At 42.8% G+C, this 24,843-nt stretch overlaps 1 protein-coding gene across 1 annotated transcript in view; it reads left to right on the top strand.

Moving 5' to 3' along the window:
• ADAM17 (ADAM metallopeptidase domain 17) overlaps positions 1–24,843 on the top strand; it is a 204,536-nt gene that overhangs the window by 87,979 nt on the left and 91,714 nt on the right. Inside the window, 3 exon segments of the mRNA XM_029595847.1 lie at positions 6,423–6,559; positions 6,997–7,012; positions 7,015–7,082. Coding sequence (XP_029451707.1) covers positions 6,423–6,559; positions 6,997–7,012; positions 7,015–7,082 — 221 coding nt within the window.

The raw sequence follows: 24,843 nt of genomic DNA, 5'->3' as shown, positions 1-24,843 counted from the left end.
CACTGGCTGCCTATAAAGCTAGAATCACCTTCAAGACTTTATCAATGATCCACAAGGATATCATGGGCAACGCACACCTAAATCTTATCTCACAACTCCGCCTTCACACATCAAATAGACCAATTAGATATAATTACAAGGTTCTTTACATGCTCCCCCGATTAAGACTTCACTAGCTAAACGAGCACAGCCGGGCCCACCCTTTGGAACTCTTTACCCCGCCTGATCTTCGACTAGAAACCTGCCCATTTAACTTTCAAGAAAAACCTAAAAACGTGGCTCTTCCGGCAAGCCTTTCCGGAATCACAGGAACACTTTGACACCGGTCAAAGAACAAAATAGTTCAACATAAAGTCCATGACCATCCATACACCCTCAGGACCAAAACACGCACTACCTGGACAGTTCTCTTATTATGAAAGACCCTTTCTTGTTGCTTCAGCTTCAGCTCGTGCTCGTCTCATAGTTATGCCATTTTAAATGCCCACTGTCACCTGTTTACCTTTACCAGCTCATTTCATCCACCAATAATTTTGCAGTTAATACCTCTTACTCATGATATTTGACAAATGTATAAGCATTTTTATTTTATATTTTATATATTTATTTATATATATATATTTATGTATATATATCTATATATAAGATTTATATTATTGATTTACGTTTTATTGTTCTATTCGCAGTTTATTGTTTATGTTATGCTGTACGCCTTAGTTCAATACTCTGTTTTATTGTTTAATGTAACGCCTTACTTGCGAAAGTTTTGTTTTATGGAAACCCGACCTGATTCGATTATATAATCGAGAAGGTCGGTATATAAAAACTCTAAATAAATAAACTGAAGAGTTGAGGTTACTGCAGAGGTATATCTAGAGTGACGTCAGCTTTAAAATCTGACTCCATCTGCTAGCAGAAGAGCACAATACCCATTGGTCTTGAGTCCATCTGTCTACACTAAGGAAAGCAAAATTATCATGTAAGTAATTTCTCCATTGCTTAGGAGGGGAGAGAGGTGATCCTGGAACAGACAGAGCAGGAGAGAAAGTGCCACTCTGCTCCCTAATCCAGCCTTTCACCTCCTGTCAATCAGACAGAACCGGAATGACTGGAGAGATGAGATCATGTATTCATTGTTTTGCTGTGTCAGCTCCAGTCCCTTCCTTAACTTTTCTCCCCAAGGTCTACTCGTTTGCAAACAGGAACAAAAGGAAGGGGAGGCTGGAGCAGAAAGAGCCCAGATCACAGCTGTGATTCCTGTAAATGCTTTGTGGGGAGTCAGAAGAAGTGAATGCTAAAAGATGAGGGGGAGAATGTATGAGGGTGGTGTGAAAAGAGCTGAATATTAGAGTAGGTAGGGAGAGAAAGAATACCTATATGGGGAGAGATGATGAGAATATTAATAAAGCTGGATTAGATTGGGTGAAGAATACTGGGGTTGAGGCTGGGATCATATCTGGACAGGGGCGCAGAGGGAAGGGAGATTACTGGAATCGGGGGAAGAAGGGGGGAGTGCTGGGGTCAGTTTTGGGGAGCAGACAAAGTGCTGAAATCACTCAAATGGGGGAATAGAGAGGGAGGAGTTGGGGAGAAGGGGTCGGGGGGAGGGTAGAAGGAGAGAGGACATGCTCATATCTGCCCCATCTCTTCCCTTGCTAATCCACTCAAAGTTCCCAGGTATGCATCGGTCTCCCTGTTACCACTCTTGTCTCCACTTGCAACCGTTTGGTTGGCTAAGGAATGTCTGGCCACTGGGCTGTAAAGGGAGGAGGGGGAGCAGCAGCAGTGCAGGAAAGATCCTGGCTGTCTTGGCCCTTTGAGAGGAGAAGAATAGCAAATATAGAGACTGAGAAAGGAAAAAGGACCTGGGAAGTGGAGGAACGAGCTATGAAGGGTAAGGTTGGGGGACAGAGGAGGTCCTGTGAAAAGGGGAAAGGAGCTGACAGAGAAGCTGGGAAAGTGTATAGGGAAGTGAAAGGGTACAGAGAAGGGCAACCAAAATGATAAAGGGAATGGAACAGCTCCCCTATGAGGAAAGGCTGAAGAGGTTAGGGCTGTTCAGATTGGAGAAGAGACGATCTGAGGGGGGATATGATAGAGGGTCTTTAAAATCATGAGAGGTTTGAATGAGTAGATGTATATCGGTTATTTACACTTTCGGATAATAGAAGGACTAGGGGGCACTCCATGAAGTTAGCAAGTAACACATTTAAGACTAATTGGAGAAAATGATTTTTCACTCAATGCACAATTAAGCTCTGGAATTTGTTGCTAGAGGGATGTGGTTAGTGAAGTTAGCATAGCTGGGTTTAAAAAAGCTTGGATAAGTTTTTGGAGGAGAAGTCCATTAACTGCTATTAATCAAATTGACTTAGGGAATGGCCTATGCTATTACTGGCATCAGTAGCATGGGATCTTCTTGGTGTTTGGGTACTTGCCAGGTTCTTGTAGCCTGATTTGGCCTCTGTTGGAAACAGGATGCTGGGCTTGATGGACCTTTGGTCTGACCCAGCATTGCAATTTCTTATGTTCTTAAAGAGAGAGCCTGGGAATGGGGGGTGGTACACACCTGTGAAGAAGTAGTTTGAGAGAGGTGAAGAGGATTGGAAAGAGCAACTGTGGATTGAGAGAGATTGTGAGAGGATAGGGGATCATGGTAGAGAGGAAAGGCAGGAGAATAGTAAGGGAAAGAGGCAGGAGAGGAGATCATGATGGAGAGAAAACATGAAGAGGGAAGGAAGTGGCAGGATGACTTGAGACTAGAAGGAAGAGAGTAGCTAAACTGCAGAAAGACAGGCTATGGATTGAAAAAGATATATGGAGGAAAGACAACAGAAATGATTATAAATAAGAAGATAGGAAAAGAAGTGTTTAAAGGGAAGGAATGTGGAGGTAGTAGTGAGACCAGGATGGAAATGGTTCCAGAGGAAAGGAAGGCAACCAAATGGTTTGGGGTCTGTTTCAGAAGACCTATGTGGAGAGTGCTGAAGGATCTAAATATGTTATACCTTGGAGGAGAGGAGGTGCAGGGGAGGATATGATGCAGACCTTCAGATACTTGATAGGTATTAACAATGCACAAACTTCAAGCCTTTTCCACTGGAAAGAAAACCGAACTAGGGGTCATGTGTGAAACTCCAGGGGGAAGACTCAGAACTAATATTTGGAAATATTTCTTCACGGAGAAGATGGTGGATGCATGGAATGCTCTTCTAGAAGAGGTGGTGAAGACAAGAACAGTTAATGAATTCAGAAGGGCATGGGACAAACACTGCGGATCCTTAAAGGCATACAGAGAGGGATGGTGTAACGTTTTCTACATGGGTAGAATGGGGTAATCTACCATGGAATGACAGTTATTACCCCTGAACAGAATGCATAGGGGGTAACCTACACTGAGCGTCATTTACTACCCCTTAACAGAATGAATGGGGCAACCTGCACGGAGCGGCAGTTGCTATCCTTAACAGAGCGCATGGGAGTAACATGTACGGAGCGGCAGTTGCTATCCTTAACCGAGCGCATGGGAGTAACATGTACGGAGCGGCAGTTGCTACCCTTAACGGAATGCATGAGGGTAACATGCACAGAGCAGCACTTACTCTCATAAGCAAATTGGCTGGGCAGAATGAATGGACCATCTGGTCTTTATTCTGCTGTCATACTGTTACTGTGTAAATAGAGGCAGAGGATAGAAATCAAACTCCAGACACACAGGCTGGAAAATTATTTGTTAGTGAAGCTCTCTCTGCTGGGTTACGGGTTTGGGGCAGCTAGTGTTTTGCCCTTCGTCTCCAACCCCTCCCAGTATATAGAGTATATATGTATTCGTCTCCCAGTATATAGAGTATTTTACTGGAGGGACAAGGGAGAGGAGGAGGGAGTAATGCTGGGGGCTGAAAATCTCTTTAAAAAAATTGCTTCCTCTTGGCAGCTCCAATATTGAGAAGGGCCATGGTTAGGCTCAGATTGAGGGGGAATGGCGCAGAACACGATTTCTCCTGTTCCCAAAAATAAAATAATCATTCCCTTATTATATCCCATAGGAAGCAGTACATGGGCCCAAAAGCAGTAGTAGAGCTGCAGCAGAAAAAGATGGACAGGAGAGGTGGGGTGAAGTTTGGGAGGGGGCAAAAGAGTACACTGTTCCCCAAAACTATATGCTTTGCCTTGTTCGGCTTCCCTTCTGGCTCAGCCACCAAATCCTTGTTCTCTCTTCCTGCTTCAGTTCTCCAGGCTGTAGCTATTAGAGCTATATCAGATGGGCTGGCCTGCAGTGGGGTCAGTATGAGTGCTTGTTTCTGTATCGAGGAAGTGCTTGAAGCATTTCTAGGTCTCCCACTCAGCACGTTGTTCTCTGGAGTTTTCCAGGCTGAGTGCAGAAACACCATGTGCCACTGCGACACTGGGGCTGGGCAGATGCGAGCTGCCAGGGTTCAGACCATGCCGGGCAGGGGTGAAGCATCTCATTTAAATGCTAAGGGGGAGGGGAGCAGTGAAAGGGGTGAGGGGGCAGATCCTGTCTAGGAGGGGGAACAGAACAGACCAGGTCAGGAGGAAAGTGTTTACAATAGCAGGTTAGGATTGAGGTAGTGGATGCAGGTGGGGAGGTATAAGGCAAACGGTCTAAGCATAGCATATATATATATATATATATATATATAGATATATTTAAAATTTTAATTTAAAATTTTAATTTATTTTTTAATTTATTTAAATGGTTTTATATACCGACAACCGTTTGCACATCGTGTCGGTTTAAATGTAACTTACAACCAATGTATATATAGGCCATTGCCTTTACAAAGCACAGTAAACAGTAGAAGCGCAGAAAACAGAGCAACAACTAGATAAATTAGAAAAGGGGGATTCAACTAGGAGTGACATAGGTGGGGAAGGGGAAAAAAAAAAAAATAATAATAAAAAAAAAATAAATATATATATATATATATATATATATATTACTGTTCTTTGTAAAGGCAATGCCTATATATACAATGCCTATATATACATTGGTTTGTAAGTTACATGTAAACCGACACGATGTGCAAAACGGTTGTCGGTATATAAAACCATTTAAATAAATAAAAAATAAATTAAAATTTTAAATAAAGATAGAGAAGGAAAAATAAGCTTGAAAGGGGAAGAGGAGGATGAATAGATCAGGATAAAGAAGGTGGGGGACTGTTTGGGATTGGTGGGGGGAGATTGTGCTGGAGATGGGAGATGAGATTGAAGACTGGCTGGGAGTGGTGTGGATAGGCCGAGCTGGAGGAGGGGAGAGATTGTGGTGTGAAGTGACTGGTCAGGAATATTTGGATTTAGAGAGAGAAGAGAGTAAGAGAGACTGATGGGACTTTTCATTACTTCTCTTCTTTTGGCCACGTGTCCACACCATCTGCTCCATGCTGTACATTTAAATATGGCCTGGCCAGTTGTGGTTACAATCCACCAGGTTAATTTGTGGTTGAGCGCCCCAGTTTTAAAAGTTGACTGCTAGGTGATCTATGTTCCTAGTACTGTCCACTATCCGTGTGCTGTTCCTTTGTGTGAGGTTTATCAGATCAAAAATCCTCTAGGACAGTCAGAATAATCCTTAAAATTGGGAAAAGGGGCTATGGTCCTGATCAGAGGTCCCAACGTTTTTGACCCATCACTACTTGGCTTGTGAATTCTGTTGAGAATGATGCAGTTACTGTTATCTTATTACAGTTGTCAGAGTTCATGCAAGCACTGCTCTGAGCAGCATAAGTTCCTTGAAGTTTTACTGCTTCTGTAATACAAACATTGTACCTGAGCCACAGTCTCACTGACATGGCCTATGCTGTCTTCCCCTTCTTTTCTGATGTTTGAGGATGGACTGCCCAACCCCTGAGGGACCTAATGCTTTGTGTCAGTACATTAAGGGGGGGAGTATACGACTGCAGCAGTGCCAGTGGGTGGTAGAGAGCATGTGAAACAGCATGAAGAAGCCAAATTGTCTTCAGCTTGAATGAAAGAAGAGAACAAGGAGAGAGTGAGAATCAGGAAACAGTGGAGCAAGACAGTGCGAAACCAGCTCCATTAAAATGCCAGTAGGGGAGAAGATTGCCCAGTACAAGACTGCAAATTCCATTTTCAGAGCCTGACACTGATAAAGCATTTATCTTTCACACTCTGTTATTGGGCCTCCCCCACCTTCCACTTGGGAATTTGCCAACACACTTTTAATACCTTCTGGTAATTTCCTGTTATTGACTTTTTTTTTTTAACCTTTTTGATGACCCCCTCTTTTATTTCCACCCTCCCCTCCAGTGCATACCTTGAAGAGCTTTCCAAGAATTTCCTCTGAATGGCAAGAATAGGTATCTACAGGTGCTGAAAATGAGAATGCTTTTGTGTGTGTATACATTTTAAAGACCACATTAATGATTTTATTTCAGAACATCTCCATCGGGAGAAAAGGCAAAGATCTGTTCCAGATCCCTTGAAGAATACTTGCAAGATGCTAGTAGTGGCAGATTATCGCTTTTTCAAGTACATGGGCCGTGGGGAGGAGAGCACCACCATTAATTACTTGGTAAAGTTTGATGGCGTAATGTGGCTGCTGTATCCTTACACCCACTGACAGACAGACTGCAGCTGCTATAGGAGTATCTCTTGTCTGTCATAACTCTCTGCTCTGTTGTCTAACCTCCCAAACTATCTACTACCATAAGTTACTTTTCCTGTGAAATATCCATGTGGAAGTTACAAAGATTTTAACCATCTCCTTCGGTGTCACACATACTCCCATCACCTTCATCTTGCATGTGATGCATACCAAGACCACCTTCTTTGCCTTCAGTCCTACTGCCCTTTTTAGTGGAGGACTGTAATTTGGGGAGAGGACAGAGTGGAGGTAGCATAAACGTATTATTTGTACACTAAGAACGATGCATTTGATCAGATGTAGCTTTGTGACAGTTATCCACTTCTTAGGTAAAAAAAAAAAAAAGTGTTTGTCTTTGTGTGCAGATTGAATTAATTGACCGGTTGATGACATCTATCGGAATACATCCTGGGATGCAGCATGGAAGGGGTATGGAGTGCAGATACAACAGGTAATTGGCGGAGAGGTGCAGGTTAACATGCATCACACCTAAATGAATGCATTGTATGAATAGATAACATCTAATTCCCATTCCTTGCAGGTTGCGCTATCTCTTAATGCTTCACAGTAAGAATTACTCAGAAATTTACAGTGTGCATGAGCATTCAAGACTGCATATTTATTTATTTATTTTTGATTTTTATATACCGACATTCTTGTATAATATACAGATCATACCGGTTTACATTAAAATATATAGAAATAACGAAGTCCTAGCAGAAATGCAGGCATTCGTATAGCCAGATCTGTCTGGCAGGCTGTGCATTCCTCATGTCAACAAGGTCAGGGCTGCAGGGTGCTATCCATAAAGGCCAGAGGGCCCTAGGAGGCCAAATTATTTGAGCAACAGCCATGCTAGTGTTGGTAGCTCTTTAGCTTATGACAAAGCTTTGTGCTTAGACATGAAAAGGGGACGGTTCCTTGATATGAACTTGTTTGCTTGTGTAATTAAGATGGTGAAGTACAAAGGAAGGAAGATGACAAAACCTGTCCTAGATAAGCAGCAATATCTTAGAAGCAGTCACGCTTTATGGTCTGGCAGCTGGGATATATATTCGGCAGCATGGACAAGGATAACTGGGCAGACTGAATGGGCCATTGGTCTTTTTTTTTTTTTTTTTTTTTTGCCCTCATCTACTTTAAGGCCACATAGGTGCCTTTTTCAGAGGCTGCCTGAAGAAGGGGGCATGGGTGATCTTGAAAGCTCATGTATGTCCTCTTTGTAGTAGTCTTAGGTGAGTCCAATAAAATGTTACATACGTTTCAAAGGATACATTTTTCGCCAGGACCAATACAGCTAACCAAATTCTGCACTATGAAATTAGCTCCAAATGAAAGCAAATACTAACATTAAAGGTAAAGTAGATCAGTAAGAAAGAAAAACCTATCTGGAATATACTGAAATTCCATACAATGGTAAGACTCATGGATACACTAGGTTATGAACATAATAAGCTGCTTCTTGACTAATGAATATAGTAAAGGCTGAACTATAATGCTCAGGGAGCCATAAAGTCTGCTTCAAATGCTGCTTTTTATGTTTAGAACCCAAGAGGATCCATTTTGAAGAAGTAGATTGACAAAATCTGAGTTGAATACTAGTTCATGTGATAAAGGCTACAAAAAGATTGGGTTGAGGCTGCAGAAAAGCATGTGGGTGAAACTCGTAGATCAAAATTACTGGTTCCCTGAGACTCAGTAGCAGGAAGGTGCTAATGTGAGTACGTTGAACGTCATGTCAAAATACTGCATAGCATTGGGCTAGAGATGGATGAACAAATGTATCCATGTAATTCGGGGGTGGGGAGTGAGCAACTTCATAATCACAGTGGAAGTCTCTTACATTGCAGGATGATAAATTAGTGCAATGATCCTCAGCAGCAACTGCAAATGAAAAAAAAATGCAAGTGCCAGTGCATTTCACCCAATTGTCACTGTAGCGTTTGCAGAAAGAGATATCTTATGTGCACTTAATTCCAACAGTGGGATGAAGTCCCGTATGTGATGTTTTATGAAATATTCATATTTTGGCTGTGTTTCATTTGGTGCAGCTGTAGCTTGAAAGTGGCGGCAGCTGAAAAATAAATTCACAGGACAGGATAAAAACACATTTAGATGCAGTTAGAGAAAAGGGCACTTAAAGTTAATTGGGAGATTTTAATATGTCATGAGGAAGAAGTGACTCATTCAAATTTAATGAATAGGCAACAGTTTCTGCATATAATATGCAGTGATAAATCAGATGTGCTTTCAAAGAGCTGCATTTTTTATATTTTTGGTTCTTACCTTATATTCTAAAGATCTCTAAGTAAAAATGAATTTAATTAGGTACATTGTTACTGTTTTATAGGTAGCTTTGTGAGATACATGTTTGTATTTGCCCACTTCATTTGCTATGGGAGGTGACAGCCGAGTTCAACCAACTTCCAATTCTCTTTCCTTCTATTCCTTCATTGAACATGTAAGCTGGTTGAATAGGTTTGAGGATATACAGGAGGAAGGGAAGGAGAAATATCTGGAAGGTTGTAAGCACAAATGTTCATATTCTTGGTAATAAAATCCTGGATTCAAGGAATAGGCAAGTACTTGGCAGCTAAGAATCGATGCAAAACAGTGTAGTCGTGCATTTTGATGTGCAGAAATCCAGTGGAGCAGTACATGATGAAGATGAGATAAGAATGTCTGCAAACTGAAGGGAGATCTTGTTTTGATCATATCTGCTGATTTCAAGGTTTCAAAACAAGGGTAGTGCCTAGAGACCCTTCATGCCGGGCCGGGTGCATAGTGAGAGGTTTATCAAGGCTCCCGTTTCCTGTGACGCCGCAATTGCTGAAGAATTGGCCTGCTGCTGTGAAATTGGGGGATAAATAACCCTGCCTAACCCTGTCAACGGTCTGCAGTGGAGGCTCCACTGGCTTCCTCTCCCCTCCTAACTTAGCTGATTCTGCCTCCTTCATGCCCTATGCAGTCTCTTCTGAGGCCACTGCTGGACATTTCCCTGTCCCCCACCACGGCCTCTTTCCTTCCCCTGCTGCACCACCAGCAGACTTCACCCTTCTGAGACCCATTCTGCCTGCCTCTGCTGTGGGCCACCAAGAGCCTCCTCTCCAGGGCTAGTCTGCACGGTTCTGGCACAGTCAGGAATAGAGGGTGGGGAGGAAGGTGGCTGAGAGGGAACTAAAGAAGGGGTAAAGGCAAGTGAACAGAAGGTGGAGATGGCTCACGAGCGCCTGAGGATTATGGAGACACGGGGAGAAACTGGAAGGGAGAAGAGACGCTTGAAAGGAGAGGAGGGATGGAGGAAGCTAAAAAAAAAAAAATAAATTATTGTCATGGAAGGAAGAAGAAGCCCCATAATATGAAACATGGAGCAGATTAATGCCTTAAACAGCATTTTATGAGATTCAAAGAAGTAAAGATATTCAAAATCCTCGACAAAAAAAAAATTTCCAATTGTGGAAGGATGATACACTATATATTACTTGAATATATTTAAAGGAGATTGATTTGAATAGTAAAAATGTATTCATGTTACTCGTTTAAAACCAACTCTTTATTATAAATATAGGGGAAAGTAGTTGGGGAATTACGTAAAAAAATATATTGATATTATTTGTATTATATTTTAAATCATTATTTTAATTGTCATTTTTAACTGTAATTTATTAATTAGTTTAATTTGTATGTTATGAAAACCTCAAACAGGAAGCAACGAGACTGGCAGGTGGACTAGGCATGAGAGGAGTGAAAAAATAATTGAAGAGAGTTAATAAATACCTTATAGCTAGACTCACTCACACTCTCTCTCTCGCTCAATACCTATGCAAGCACATTGTTGCAATAAACAGGCTATTACCATAAAACTCACCACCTTTTCCTATCGCAATGTGACCTTTATACTGGCATTTTGATAAGCTAGCCTTAATTTGTACACATGCCCTACCCTCATTTTCAAATTTCTCTATTCTGATTGAAAATTGTAAATGGACATTATTGGTAAAAATTTCTATTTTGATTCAAGCTACCTTGAGTTCTAATAAACTGACCTATAGAGCCAACTTTGATTTTAATTTGCCTTGAAAAGCATATTGGGAAAAGATGAAATATCAAATGTTTATGAATAAATATTACACCAGGCCCTAAACACCAATACATCTGTTATTAGGAAAATAGAATAAGCCAAGCTGTTTATAGATCCCTACACAGAAATTACATGCTAGCCCCACAGTGTGGGCAATTCTGGTCCTCAAGGGCCACCAACCAGTCAGGTTTTCAGGATATCCCTGATGACCATGCAAGTATGCTGCCTCAGTTGTATGAAAATACGGCTCATGCATGGTCATTAAGGATATCCTGAAAACCTGACTGGTTGGTGGCCCCACAATTATCCACCCCTGAACTAGCAGAATACCTCACTTTGGTCAAAACATGCAGACCACAGACAGATCCTCACCAAATTGTTTATTGCATAGGTATTGAGAAGCCACAGAGGCATAGGTATTGAGAGCCACAGAGGCATTCAAACACTGCACGGAGCGGCAGTAGCCACAGAGGCATTCACGGAGCGGGATGCCAGTGGCCAGTAGTTGGTGTTCCACCTTCACGGAGCGGAAGGATGGAGGGCTGCCATCTCAAAAAATAAAAACAAGGGGTGGGTAAGAGTATGGGGTAAGGGTGTGGCCTGCTTGTTACAGCGGTTGCTACCCCTAATTGAGCTGGACCTTCACTTGGATGCAGATACGGCGCTGCTCTCTAAATTGGTGGTGGGGTGGAGGGGAATTAGGGCTGGAGGGTACTGGAAGCCAATAGTAACAGGTGAGAGAGAAAAAGGGGAAAAAATGGATAAAGTGCGTAGCTTGCTGGGCAGACTAGATGGTCCTGGAATGCCCTTCCGGAGGAAGTGGTGAAGTCTAAAACTGTGAAGTGGTGAAGTCTAAAACTGTGAACGACTTCAAAAGGGCAGGGGATAAACACTGTGGATCCATCAAGTATAGAGGGCGTGAATAAAGAGGAGGCATTCAAACACTGCACGGAGCGGCAGTAGCCACAGAGGCATTCACGGAGCGGGATGCCAGTGGCCAGTAGTTGGTGTTCCACCTTCACGGAGCGGAAGGATGGAGGGCTGCTATCTCAAAAAAATAAAAACGGGGGTGGGTAAGAGTATGGGGTAAGGATGTGGCCTGCTTGTTACAGCAGTTGCTACCCCTAATTGAGCTGGACCTTCACTTGGATGCAGATACGGCGCTGCTCTCTAAATTGGTGGTGGGGTGGAGGGGAATTAGGGCTGGAGGGTACTGGAAGCCATAGTAACAGGTGGGAGAGAAAAAAAAAAGGGGAAAAAAATGGAATAAAGTGCGTAGCTTGCTGGGCAGACTAGATGGGCCGTTTGGTCTTCTTCTGCCGTCATTTCTATGTTTCTATATGAAAGAAAAAGGTGTAAAAAAAAAAAAAAAAAAAAAAAAAAAAAAAAACTAAAGTGGAAAGAATGAGAATGTAAATAGTAAAAGGAAGGTGATCAAGAGCAAACGAAAATATCCAGCCACACAAATGTTAGAAAACATTTATTTATTTTAAAGTAGCATAGTTAAAACTTGAAAGATTTTCAATGAATCTACATTTTTTTGTGTAATAAGAAATGTACAGTTTACAGATTTTTCCCAGAATTTGTCGTGCCTAGTGCCAGGACCAGCTTTTGCTGCAGCCAGGGCAGATCCTCGGAGTATTGCCTCCATCCCCTCCACGCTTGACTCCCCAGTGGCTGCGCCAGCACAGCACGCTCTCCTTTGGCGGTGAAGGCACAGATGTGCATCTAGTGGCAGTGGCTCCAGCAAAGTGTACCCCTCTCTCTCTTCTATGTCCAAACTACTTGAAGGTACTGTTAACCTCTGCTGTCCTGACTTTCTTTCTTCTCAAGCCGTTCTCAATTCACTGCAGTCTAGTTTTCACACCCTCTACGCTACACAGAAACAGCCCTTGTCAGTCTTCAATGACCTGTTTATGGCTAAAACGAAAGATCTTTACCCGAGCTTTCTCCTCCTTGATTTTTCTGCTGCTTTTGACACTTTTCCATGATACTCTGTCCTCCCTTGGATTCGGGATTCCAGCCTGTCTTGGTGCTCTTCTTACCTCTCTCATCGTACTTTGTGGTGTCCTGTGTTACCATCACCCCCATTATTAACTGGTGTGCCTCAGGACTCTGTGCTGGAGCCTCTTCTTTTAACAAATTCCCTTAGTGATCTGATCTCCTCCCATCGCTTTCAATACCATTTTTATGCTGATTCCCAGATTTACTTCTCTGGCACCAGAAATTTCATCAGGAATCCAGTCCCAAATCTCAGCTTGCTTGTTTGAATGTTTTAACTGCCACTTAAACTTAGCATGATCAAGACAGAATGCCTGATCTCGCTCCCCTCCCCGCCAGTCCATGTCACCTTTGCCCCCTTTCTCTATTTCTGTGGATAACAGCACTGTCATCCTCAGTCTCCTCAGCCCACACCCTTAGAGTCATCTTGGACTCTGCCCTCTCTCCTCTATACATATCCAGAACACTGCTAAAATCTGGTCATTTCTTTCTCTAAGACATCACCAACATCCACCCTTTCCTTTCTGAACACATTACCAGAACAGTTAACTCTCTCATCACCTCCCTCTTAAACTACTGCAACCTGTTCTTTACAGGTCTTCCCAGTAAACTCTCCTCTTCTACAATCTGTCCAAAATTCAACTCCTTGACTTACGTTTTGCCAAATTGCTACTCCCATAGAACCCCTCTTCTCAAGTCGCTACATTAGTTCCCGATCCATTCTGCACACAGTTCAGGCTGCTCTTACGCCCCTACTAAAAGCCTTCACTCTGCAGCTCCTCACCGTGTTGCCTCTCTCTCTCTCAACACTGCATCCTTCCCTCATGAACCCCATTCAAGCAAGTCACTCCTATCTATGCCCGTCCTCTTCTATAAACCGCCAGCTCCTGACTCCATGCTTTCCACCTTGCTGCACCATATGCTTGGAGTAGACTTCCTGAGTTGGTGCACCATGCTCCCTATCCTGCCTTATTCAGATGCAGTCTAAAAACTTACTTTTGAGTCTGCTTTTAAATCCTAAACCCCTTATTATCCCACTTACAGCCCATATTGATTTTAACCATTTTCTTAAAAGAAAATCGCAAAGTCTCTTTTGCCCTGTATGTTTATCTTGATTAGATAATAAGCTCTACTTAGCAAGGACTGTCTTATGTGCTTTTGTATAGAACTGTGTACATCAAGTAGTGATATAGAAGTAATTAGTAGTAGTAGTCTCTCCCTTCTTGTCCAATATCCCCCCCCCATGCCATGCCTAGCATCCCCCTCCCCCAATCCATTCTGTGCCCTGCATACCCCTCTCTACCATGCATATCTTGCCTAGCAGCTTCTCCCCTCTCCTCTTCAACCCCGTCTAGCAGTAGTCTGCCTCCCTCTCCTCAGCAGCAGCCCTCCTCCCTCACTTCTTGCCCAGCAATCCCTCTATCTCTCTCCTCCCCCCCAACCACCTGCTCAGCAGTAGAAGCTCCCCCTCCCCACCCCACCCAACAGCAGCGGACCCCTATTCTCCACCTCTTTTCCCCAACAGCAATAGGCTCTCCATCAATCCTTCAGCTCTGCCCAGCTGCAAGCCCCTTGCTTTCTCTCTCCTCCCTCCTGTTCTTGGGCTGTAATGCTGTAAATCTTTGTGCAGTGGCAAAACATGGAGAAACTTGAAATAAAATCAGCACAGGGCCTGTAAGCCATCATGTTGTACCCACAGCTTTGGAGACAGCCCCGACCCTTCTCCCACACAAGTTTAGTCATTGCAGGTATCCTGAAACCTGCTAGCGGTCCCCCAGGACAGGTTTTGGGAATCACTTCCCTAGATCCTTCAGCTTTGCACGCCCTGTTTCCAATTAATTTTCAAGCCCATAGGCCTCCCTGAATTTTTTTTTATAAATTAAACTCAATAGGAATGCCCCCGAGCAAACCTGTAAAATCAATTGGACATATGGTTTAAAAATATTAAATATTTTATATATAGAGATGTATAGATATACCTAGTTTATAGATACATATATCAGTCACAGCTTAATGCAAATATGTTTCAGAAATCATGTCACTGTATCTGATTTTTGGAGATAGACCTGCAAAACAAACCAGAAATAACTAAATGTAATCAATTTAAAAGAAATTTGCACTACATTGATTGAATGTAATCTCTGGAATGGTTGACTGGGCTAAAATGGGATATTTCCCCTTACTACTTACAATACAGTAACAGTGACACAAATTTCTTCTATTACCAGGTACTTTGTGAGATAATACAAAATCCAGAAAATGTCACTCAGAACCTATAAAACAGCATTAACTAACTCCCAGAACTTAAATAACAACCCTGTATGAAAAGGTAACACTGCAAACATTCCACAAATGCACCTTCTAGTGCAAAACAGAACAAACTGGAATACTACAGATCTCTACATGCAAGCAGAATACGTCACCTCAATCATACATACACAACACATACCTTTAGCAAATATAGAATAAGGGATCACAATTTAGAAATAGATATATGCAAACAGAAACTACATTCTTCTTTGCTCTGCTCTCAATTCCAGCTTCATCTGCAGACGAGGGGAAGGGGAGAGCAAGAGGAGAGTAGGGGCTGGAATAAGGAGTAGAGGAGCATTCTTTCTGCTCCTGGCTCACACCCCCATCCTGTTCCTTCCTGTTGCCAGGAGGGGAGGGACTAGAGAAGGAAGTAGAAGGCTACTCTCTATTGCCTGAGATTTGGTGATCTGGGACACTGGTCAGTAGATCTTTGGGATAGAGCCCTGTGTTCTCATGCAGTCAGCCCTGCTGATGATGCCTCCTTAGGCTTGACATCCAGGTCAGCTTCCCCCTCTCCCTAGTCCCAGTCCTGGTCACAGAATCTATCAAGGCACCGCCACAGGATATCTGGATCTGTGCGGGTATAACCAGTCAACAAACGAAAATGGTAATGCCTCCATACAAGTCATTAATGTGAGCTGATCTGGAGTATTATGGCTGGTTCTGGAGTCCAATCCTCCAAAATGATAGAGAGAAGGGCTACTAAAGTGATGAGGAATCTGTATCAAAAATCCTAGCAAATGAGACTTAAGTAGCTAAACATAGATGAAAAGCGAGAGTTGGAGGAGTATGATGGGGACATTCTAAATACTTTGGGAGGGTAATTTTATAACAGCTTCCATAGGACTGAAGTCTGCACGTAGAAAGTACATGCAGATTTCAGCCTGAATTTTCAGAGTGGATTTATATGTGTAAGTCTGCTTTGAAAATTAGCAGGTGTACACAGAGCCCTGCAAGGCAAATGTGTACACACTTATGCCTGCTTGGGAACAGGTGTGAATGGCTTTACTTCCCCAACTCCATCCCTGGGAGCACCTTTTTCAGGTACACATGAAATCGCTTCCTCGTGAAATTTTATGCTCATGACCCCTGGAGAAATTTTCTAAAAACCCAATATGATTGCAGCTAGGTAGAGTACATCAAGCTAGATAGAGAGTACATTGTACAAATCAACTCCTCTTTTACCTTTTATCACTCCAAATGATATAAATCTTCACTTTGCTGTTCATACCTCCGACTGTGATTGTAAAACTGCCCCCTAAAACCTACCCCACCCCCAAACCTCACCCTGAGTTATAAGTGCCCCCTCTTCCAGTGCTGTAAATACTAAACTTACATATTGGTCTCTACAGAGTCTCTCCCTCTCTGTGTCTCTCTCTCCCTCCAAACTAGCATTTGTGATGATCGCATTTGACATTAGGAGCCGCTCATTACCAATAACCCTGCCCAAACTCATCCGACTTGCATAGCAAATGTCATATTTGCATGCTCGTGCACATTGCGCTATTTGTTGCGTGTATTAGGGCCCTAACACAAAATGATAAATGACCCAGTTAGATTGTAAGTCCTCTGTAGGATAAGGAAATACCTACTGTACCAGAATGCCGTCTGCTTTGAAAGCATGAAAAGCAGCAGAATCTAAATAAATAAAAAATAATTTAAAACCTACAGCCACATCCATCCTACAGACACATTTTCATCTGGTGCATTATGCGTCAGGTGTGTAAGTGGCAACAGCTACATCATCAGTGAGCGCTGGCAGAAAGAAGTGGCTGCATCCTGAGCCCAAGCTGGCTGTGAAGGAAACAATGGTGGAGGAGGAGGAGAGGGAAAGAGTAAGATCGTCTGGAAGGAGGGAAATTGTGTGTGTGTGTGTGTGTGTGTAAGGAGGCGTGGGGTAAAAGAGAGAGACTGAAAGGAGGTGGCTATGGGAGACAGAGAGAGAGAGAGGCTAGAAGGAAGTGCATAGGAAAGAAACAGGCTGGGAAGGTGTGGATGAGAAAGGGAGGTTGTGTGGGTAAGAGAGAGAGGCTGGAGGGGTTTAGGGGAGACAGTGAGAGGAGGTGCAGAGAGGCTGAGGCTGGAAGCAAGTGAGATAGGAGACAGGGAGAGATGCTCTTGCACAGTTAATTCTCATTAGTGGAGCCATCCATGCCTTGGAGGGTGGTTGCATCATTGGAGGTGCAGGAAGGAGACAAGTGCATATTAAAGGTAATACAATGGGGCTGAGGTAAGAGCCCCCTCCCCCCATCCCTGCTCAGGAAACGCCAAGGGGAACCCACCCTCCTTGTCCCTGCCCCCCCCCCCCCCCCCCCCAGTCCTTGTGACGATTTTAAATGTTCAGTGTGGCCCATATGAAAAGTCTGGTGATCCCTAGTATAAATTCATAAGAAGCAAGGGTTTTTCCAGTGAAAATGAAGTTCAAAAACAAGAAGCAGTGATATAAAGCTTAGAAGGGGATAGACTCGGGAATAACCTTCAAAACGTGTCTTCACTGAGAGGGTGGTGGCTGTATGATCAGCCTCTCTGTGGAAGCAAAATTAGTAACAGAATTCAAGAAATTAGAAAACTTGTGGCTATGGTAAAGCCTACAATTGTGGTTTAGATCTGTCCAGCAAACTGGTGAAGGGTTTGTTGGGAGGACAGTTTGTTTTTGCTTGAAAAATATTAGTCTCTTTGTGGTGATAGTGTCATCATCAATCCATTTTGAAAAAAACTTCTCTAGATGTTTGTGCTAGCTATAGGCCAGTTGCAAATATTCCATTTATGGCTAAATTATTGGGAAAAGCAGTGAATGTGCAGCAACTGCTTTATTTTAGAAGAGACAGGGGAGCTGCATCCATTTTAGTCAAGGTTTTGGTCCAGCTGCAGTACAGAGACTATTTTAATTTTGCTTTCGTAGCATAAACATTTTTACAACATTGTGCGGAGTTAGGGATTGATGGGATGGCTTTACAGTGGATCCAATTATTTTTATAAAACAGATTGGCTAAGGTTTTTGTCAATGGAGAACTGTCTGCTATTAATTTAGATTGTGGGGTACCACAGGGTTCACTTTTATCCTCATTATTTAATATTTTCTTACTTCCTTTGGGGAAGTTGTTAAATGAATTGGGACTGAGGAGATATTTATATGCAGATGACATGCAAATTGTGGTACCAATGGGGAGGAATAGGGTGAAGGCTGTGTTGGGTTTGAGTTTAGCCTTGGGTTAAGATTTCTGATTGGTTTATGGAGAATAAACTGATTTTGAATTCTAAAAAGACAGAGCTATAATGGTAGATGGAGCGATGTCTAAGATCCTGCCTGTATCTTTGAGGGTGGGTTCTGAAATTGTAACGGTGGTAGAGGCGCTGCGGGATTTAGTGATGGTTTTTAGATGCTTGTTTTAGTATAGACCATCATGTGTCTCAGGTTGTTCATACAGCATTCTGGAAATTGAAGCTAGTAAAGAAGCTACTTCCATATTTGAAGAACCAAGATTTTATGACTGATATCCATGCTATGATTACGTTCCATCTGGACTACTGCAGTAGTCTCTATTTGGGCCTTCCTGAGAGCCTCACATATAGGCTACAAGTGGTCCAGAATGTGGGGACTAGGGTGGTTTTCTGGGTATTCAAGGAGAACCTCTATTTCTCCATTATTTAAAAAATTGCACAGATTACCAATGAGGTCACACATTTCATTTTAAGATATTGATATTAACTTTTCATATGGTGAGGGGATTGGGGCCCAGATATTTGAAGGACAGGTTGAGTTGGTATGTGCCAGAATGGCAATTGAAATCTAGCCAAGGTCATTTGTTGGTAGTTCCATCATTTCAGGAAGTGAGTAAAGTTCAGTTACATATGAGAGAGCTTTCTCTGTTGTGGCTTCCACACTTTGAACTCTGTTACCTTTGGAAATTTAGAGTGGAGAAATACTATATAGCCTTCCCTAAGAAAGCAAAAACTTAGCTATTTATTAGAAACTGCTGAGATCTGTATTGTTAGGGTATGATTAGTTGTGGTGTGTGGGATTTGGGCTGTGCTAGGCATAGAGGCACATGCTTGTAATTTTAGCTTTTCAATGAGAGTGGAAATGGTGGTGTTGATAAGGTTGGTAGGTGGGTGGTTTCAGGTGGTTGAGGTATTGGGGTTATATGAGGTTGGGTAGGCTGATGCAGATTTTGTTTGTGTGTTGATTGATTCATGATTTTATTGCATATGTTTGTTCTATAAATTACATTTGGCAATCTTGTAGAGTTGGGAAGGTGATTTATTGATTTTTTTCAATAAGAAGGTGTGAGATAAGCACAGAGCATACATAGTTGCACAGAAGTGAAGATAAAGCCAAAGATCAGTCTTGGTCTACAGTATTGTAACAGAAATGAATATTGGCAGACTAGATGTGCCTTATGGTCATTATATGCCATTATATTCTGTTCCGATAATAAAAGTTAAACATTTCAATAATTTGATTCAGTATAGATTTTATATAACATAGTTTAGAAAGTTTTTTTCATATTTGACTTTTTTGCATAATGTGATCTTTTTCCATACTTGAATGATTGAGATGATGTCTCTTGAGTACTACATTTTTATATTGATGTCTTTTGTGACGAAAAATTGAGTACAACCAGCGCATGCAAGGCACAAATAGCATGACAGTGATGCATGGATTGGAGAGAAATCTTTATAAAGGAAATGCAGATGTAATAAAAGGTGTAAACACATAAGGAATATTTTATGACAATAAAAGAAAGGAAACACAAAAACAAGCACAATAGTTTGAGCAAGTTGGGACAGTACTGTTGCTTTAAGATCAGCGTTATGCATTGCAATTCTAGAGCAGCATTATAGGCAGAGCTCCTGGTCTCCCATAATTCCACGACTGACTAGTGTTGTTAAATTCAGCCTTTGCTTTGGAATTGCTTGGTCCCCAGCAGAATTGAAGCAGACCAGTAGGGAATCCGGGGGAAAGCAGCTGGTTTAGCCATCCAGTTGTGTGCAGTTATGCACTTTGCCGTTTCGTGTTTGTTGATCAGCTGGCAGTAGGAGAAAGAAAATGGCAGTGCCTAGGGCCACATCCTCCTCTCTTGCCATTCAGGGGTTTGAGCCATATGGCACTATAATGTCCTGCATAGTTTGAACCCTGAATCAGGTCCTGGGTTATCAGGAGGAGGATATGGTTTGAGGCACCAACACTCTCCTCTTCCTCCTGCCAGCTGATCTGTGTGGGGAAAGGGGGAATTGGCAAAGGTGATGAGGGCAGGGGTTTGGGAGGGGGGAAGATTGGTAGTGGGTGAGGCAGTTGAGAGGGGAGGATGTGAGAGAGAGAATGAGGTGGTGATTAGTGTCAAGTATGAGAAGGGATTGGCAGCAGGTGAGAGAGGGTAATGAGAAGGAATCTCTCCCTCTCCAGTCTTGAATCCTTTATTCTTTCTATCCCCAATCCCCCTTCCCTTTCCCTACAAGTGTACCCTTGCCCAGAACCCATCTCTAGTCTTTTTACTCTCTTCCTGCCACCTCCAATACATTCTTCTGCCCATGCTGATCTCTCTTCCTCCCTTCCCTGCAAAGTTCCCTGTACGTACCTGGATCAGTCCAGACTCCTGGGTTTTGCCTCCCCACCAGCAGATGGAGATAGAGAAGTTTTGACGGACTCTGCCCTATACCCTATGGTGCCACCCACAGTCTGTCAGTATTTCTCTGTCTCCAGCAGATGGTGGAAGTGCAAAATCCTGCAGTCAGCCCTAGGTTGCTTTCGGGGTAAAGTTCAGGGACTACCATTAGCGGCCCATCCGAACGTGGCACGTTTTCTCCAAGGGGTGAAACATTTGCGCCCGCCGGTACGGAACCATGTCCTTCTTGGAGCCTTAACCTTGTTCTCAGAGCATTATGTGTAGAGCCATTGAGCCCCTGAAGAGGGCGACGTTGAAGGACTTTACTCTAAAGACTGTTTTCCTCGTGGCTATTTCATTGGCTCGCCAGGTGTCGGAGCTTCAGGCATTATCTTGCAGGGAGCCCTTTTTGAGAATTACTGATCCAGAAGTTTCGTTGTGGACGGTCCCCTCCTTCCTCCCTAAAGTTGCCTCGTCGTTTCACCTTAATCGGTGGAGCTCCCTTCTTTTCCAGGTTTCGATCGTTCCGAACCTAAGTCCCTGGACTTGAAGAAGCTGGATGTCCGTTGGATTCTGTTAAGCTATTTGGAAACCACTAATTCCTTTCAAGAGTCAGACCATCTGTTCGTCCTCTAGAGTGGTCCTAAGAAGGGACATAAAGCATCAAGAGAGACGATCGCTCGCTGGTTGAAAGAGGCTATTAGTTCAGTGTACTTATTACAAGGTCACCCGAGTCCAGTTGGTTTACGAGCACTTTCTACCCATTCGCAAGCGGCAGCGTGGGCGGAATGTCAGCTGGTGTCGCCGCAGGAGATCTGTAGGGCGGCCACTTAGAAGTCCTTGCACACCTTTGCTAGACATTATTGTCTAGCAAAGGTGTGCAAGGTGTGCAGTGCCAAAACCCCCAGACTCTGGGGGATTCGGCACTGGTGTGATTCGAGCGGCCCTCTCAGGGTCCCACCCATGTTAGAAGAGCTCTGGTGTACATCCCAGGAGTCTGGACTGATCTGGGTATGTACAGGGAAAGGAAAATTGGTTCTTACCTGCTAATTTTTGTTCCTGTAGTACCACGGATCAGTCCGGAGTCCCACCCTGCTTGAGAGTCCGCTCATTCTAGTGTATATTAGTTGGCCCTGCAGAGTATTTTCTTACTTGTTCCACAGTTTTCGCCTGTTCTGTTCCTTTTGAGGTTTGTGAGCAGGATAGTTTGTGGCAAGGTTTCTCTTCCCCTGGTTGGGGAGGGTGTGTAGGTGATTTCTTCTACTATTTAAGAGTTCTGCTTTGATACATTGAAACACTGACAGACTGTGGGTGGCACCTTAGGGTATAGGGCAGAGTCCGTCAAAACATCTGTCTCCATCTCCTGGTGGGGAGGCAAAACCCAGGAGTCTGGACTGATCCGTGGTACTACAGGAACGAAAATTAGCAGGTAAGAACCAATTTTCCTACAAGTAAACTCACGTTTTCCCCACCAAAACAAACAAAAAAAATCAAAAATAAATTGCCCTGATACAGAAAAGATAAGAAAATGACTTAATTTTGTAAATTAAAATAATTTGCATTATTTAATACACATATACAGGCTGCAGAATAGCACAATTGTATTTATTAATTAAAATTTCATATACCACTTGTAAAGCATGTTAACCAAGCGGAGATACATTAAAAACAAAAGAGGATAAAATTAAGATAAAACAGACAAGGGGAATATAATAAAATTAAATTAAAATCACAATCAATCAAAAAACAGATGTTAATACAATTACCTAAAATAAAACAAAACAAAAATAATATGCACATTGATGATTAAAAAAAACAAAAATCATTTACAGGAAGATGGTTACCTGTTTACACCTAAATTATTTGCAGGGAGAGGTTTAATATCTCCCTGTAAACAGGTATTTAATGCCTGTTTAAAGCTTTAACTGCCTTCCTGAACTTAATAAAGTTAGCCTCAGCATGAATTTCCAGTGGCAATGCATTCCAAAGCAGAGGAGCTTGATAACTGAAAGAAGAATCTCTAGTAAACTCTAAACAAATCACAGAAGGCGAAGGTAAAGAAAGTAGACCCATCTGAGAAGAATGGTATAAGGAGATAAGTTTAGCCAGATGTAACGGAAAACCTGTATATAAAGCTTGAAAAGTAAGACAGAACTTTAAAATGAATACAATAATTAATCGGAAGCCGGTGTAATTGTATTAAATTAGAGATATGTGATCATATTTCTTGAGATCAAAAATCAGTCTAGCTGATGTAGTCTGAAGGTAATTGTAATCCTTTTGTTTAATAGTTGGGTAAAGCTAACAACAAGGAGTTACAGTAATCGATTCTGGATGTTATAATGCATGTAGTTCAGATCACGAGGCTCCAGCAGACAGTGTAACCCGCTAATATATCTAAGATAAAAGATAACATTTTTTATCTCTTGCCACAGAATCTGCCATTGAGCTTGTCACAGGAGATATGGGGTTGTGCTTATAGTTAATGCTGCACACCAGCGACAGGCATCTCAAACATTCATGTAGTTTAAAAAGCATTTTTATTTTTTGACTATCCCATTTGTAAGCACTTCAGCTTCCGTTTTCTGCATTCTTGCTTCACCCCGCTGTGCATTCAGTATTCCTAAGAGCATGGTCGTCCACTTACCCAGTCCCTACTACGTTATCTTTTTTTTTTCTGTATTGTAATTTCAAGTCTGTTAGTAGTTTGCATTTCTCACTTTTTTTTTTTTTTTAAGATCATGCCTGCCTGCCTTCCTTCTCTGTAATACTTTTGTTTATTTATTTATTTATTTATTTATTTAAATTCTTTTAATATACCGATGCTCAAGACCAGGTCTTATCGTACCGGTTTACAGTAAACAAGGGGTAACCAGTTAACAGAGCAAACAACAACAAAAGTTACATTATAACAGGGAATGTAGAACTAGGCTGTTAGAGAGAAAATAGGTTAAACAAATTCTAACAAATTTTAAAAGTTAAGTTAAACAAATTCTAACTGGAGGGAAGGCAATTCCCAAAAAAGGTGAAATGAGTTTTAAACGCTGCAATTAAAGTTGCATCAATCCTAACATTTTGTACCCCTGCAGTGGTCCATCCTGTATCCCCCCTCTCAACCCCTTATCAGTTTGGGAACCACGGGTTCAAGTAACTAAAAAGTTGTAAAGAATACTAAAAAGTAGATAATCAGATTGATTGAAAAGAACACAAGGAAATCTTACGTTCAGCAGTGGTGTACCGAGGATCTCGGGTACCCGGAAGTCAATGCATTTGTGTGGCCTCTCCAGCACCCATCCCCCCATCCTCCTTGTACTAATGCTTAAGGTCACAGAAAATCAGTGGAGTCTCTAGACCAGGGGTCAGGAACCTATGGCTCACGAGCCAGATGTGGCTCTTTTGATGGCTGCATCTGGCTCGCAGACAAATCTTTAATAAAAAAGTAAAAATCTAATAAAACCCCCCACCCTCCTGACGCCCCCCAAGACCTCCAAAATTAATTTACTACAACCCCCCACCCTCCTGACCCCCCAAGACCTGCCAAAAGTCCCTGGTGGTCCAGCGGGGGTCCAGGAACGGTCCGGGAGCAATCTCCTGGACTTGGGCTGTCGGCTGCCAGTAGTCAAAATGGCGCCGGCTGCCCTTTGCCCTCACTATGTCACTGGGGTCGACCAATGGGGGCGGTAGCCCCTGTAACATAGTAAGGGCAAAGGGCCGTCGACGCCATTTTGATTACTGGCAGCCGACAGCCCTTTGCCCTTACTATGTCACAGGGGCTACCGCCGCCATTGGTCGACCCCAGTGACATAGTGAGGGCAAAGGGCCGTCGGCGCCATTTTGACTACTGGCAGCCGACAGCCTAAGTCCAGGAGATCGCTCCTGGACCCCCGCTGGACCACCAGGGACTTTTGGCAGGTCTTGGGGGGGTCAGGAGGGTGGGGGGTTGTAGTAAATTAATTTGGCAGGTCTTGGGGGGTGTCAGGAGAGTAGGGGGTTGTAGTAAATTAATTTGGTAGGTCTTGGGGGGTTCAGGAGGGTGGGGGGTTGTAGTTAGTATGGCTCTCACGGAATTACATTTTAAAATATGTGGTGTTCATGGCTCTCTCAGCCAAAAAGGTTCCCTACCCCTGCTCTCGACCGAAGAATTTCAGGGGGGGGGAGCCAAAATGACATTTCCTCATGTCACACCCCCCTCCCTAGCATGGCCCCATGCT

The sequence above is a fragment of the Rhinatrema bivittatum genome, chromosome 3 (assembly GCF_901001135.1).
Source record: "Rhinatrema bivittatum chromosome 3, aRhiBiv1.1, whole genome shotgun sequence".
Lineage (NCBI taxonomy): Eukaryota > Metazoa > Chordata > Amphibia > Gymnophiona > Rhinatrematidae > Rhinatrema > Rhinatrema bivittatum.
Note: the sequence above shows the minus strand (reverse complement) of the source record. Positions and strands in the feature narration are given on the sequence as shown.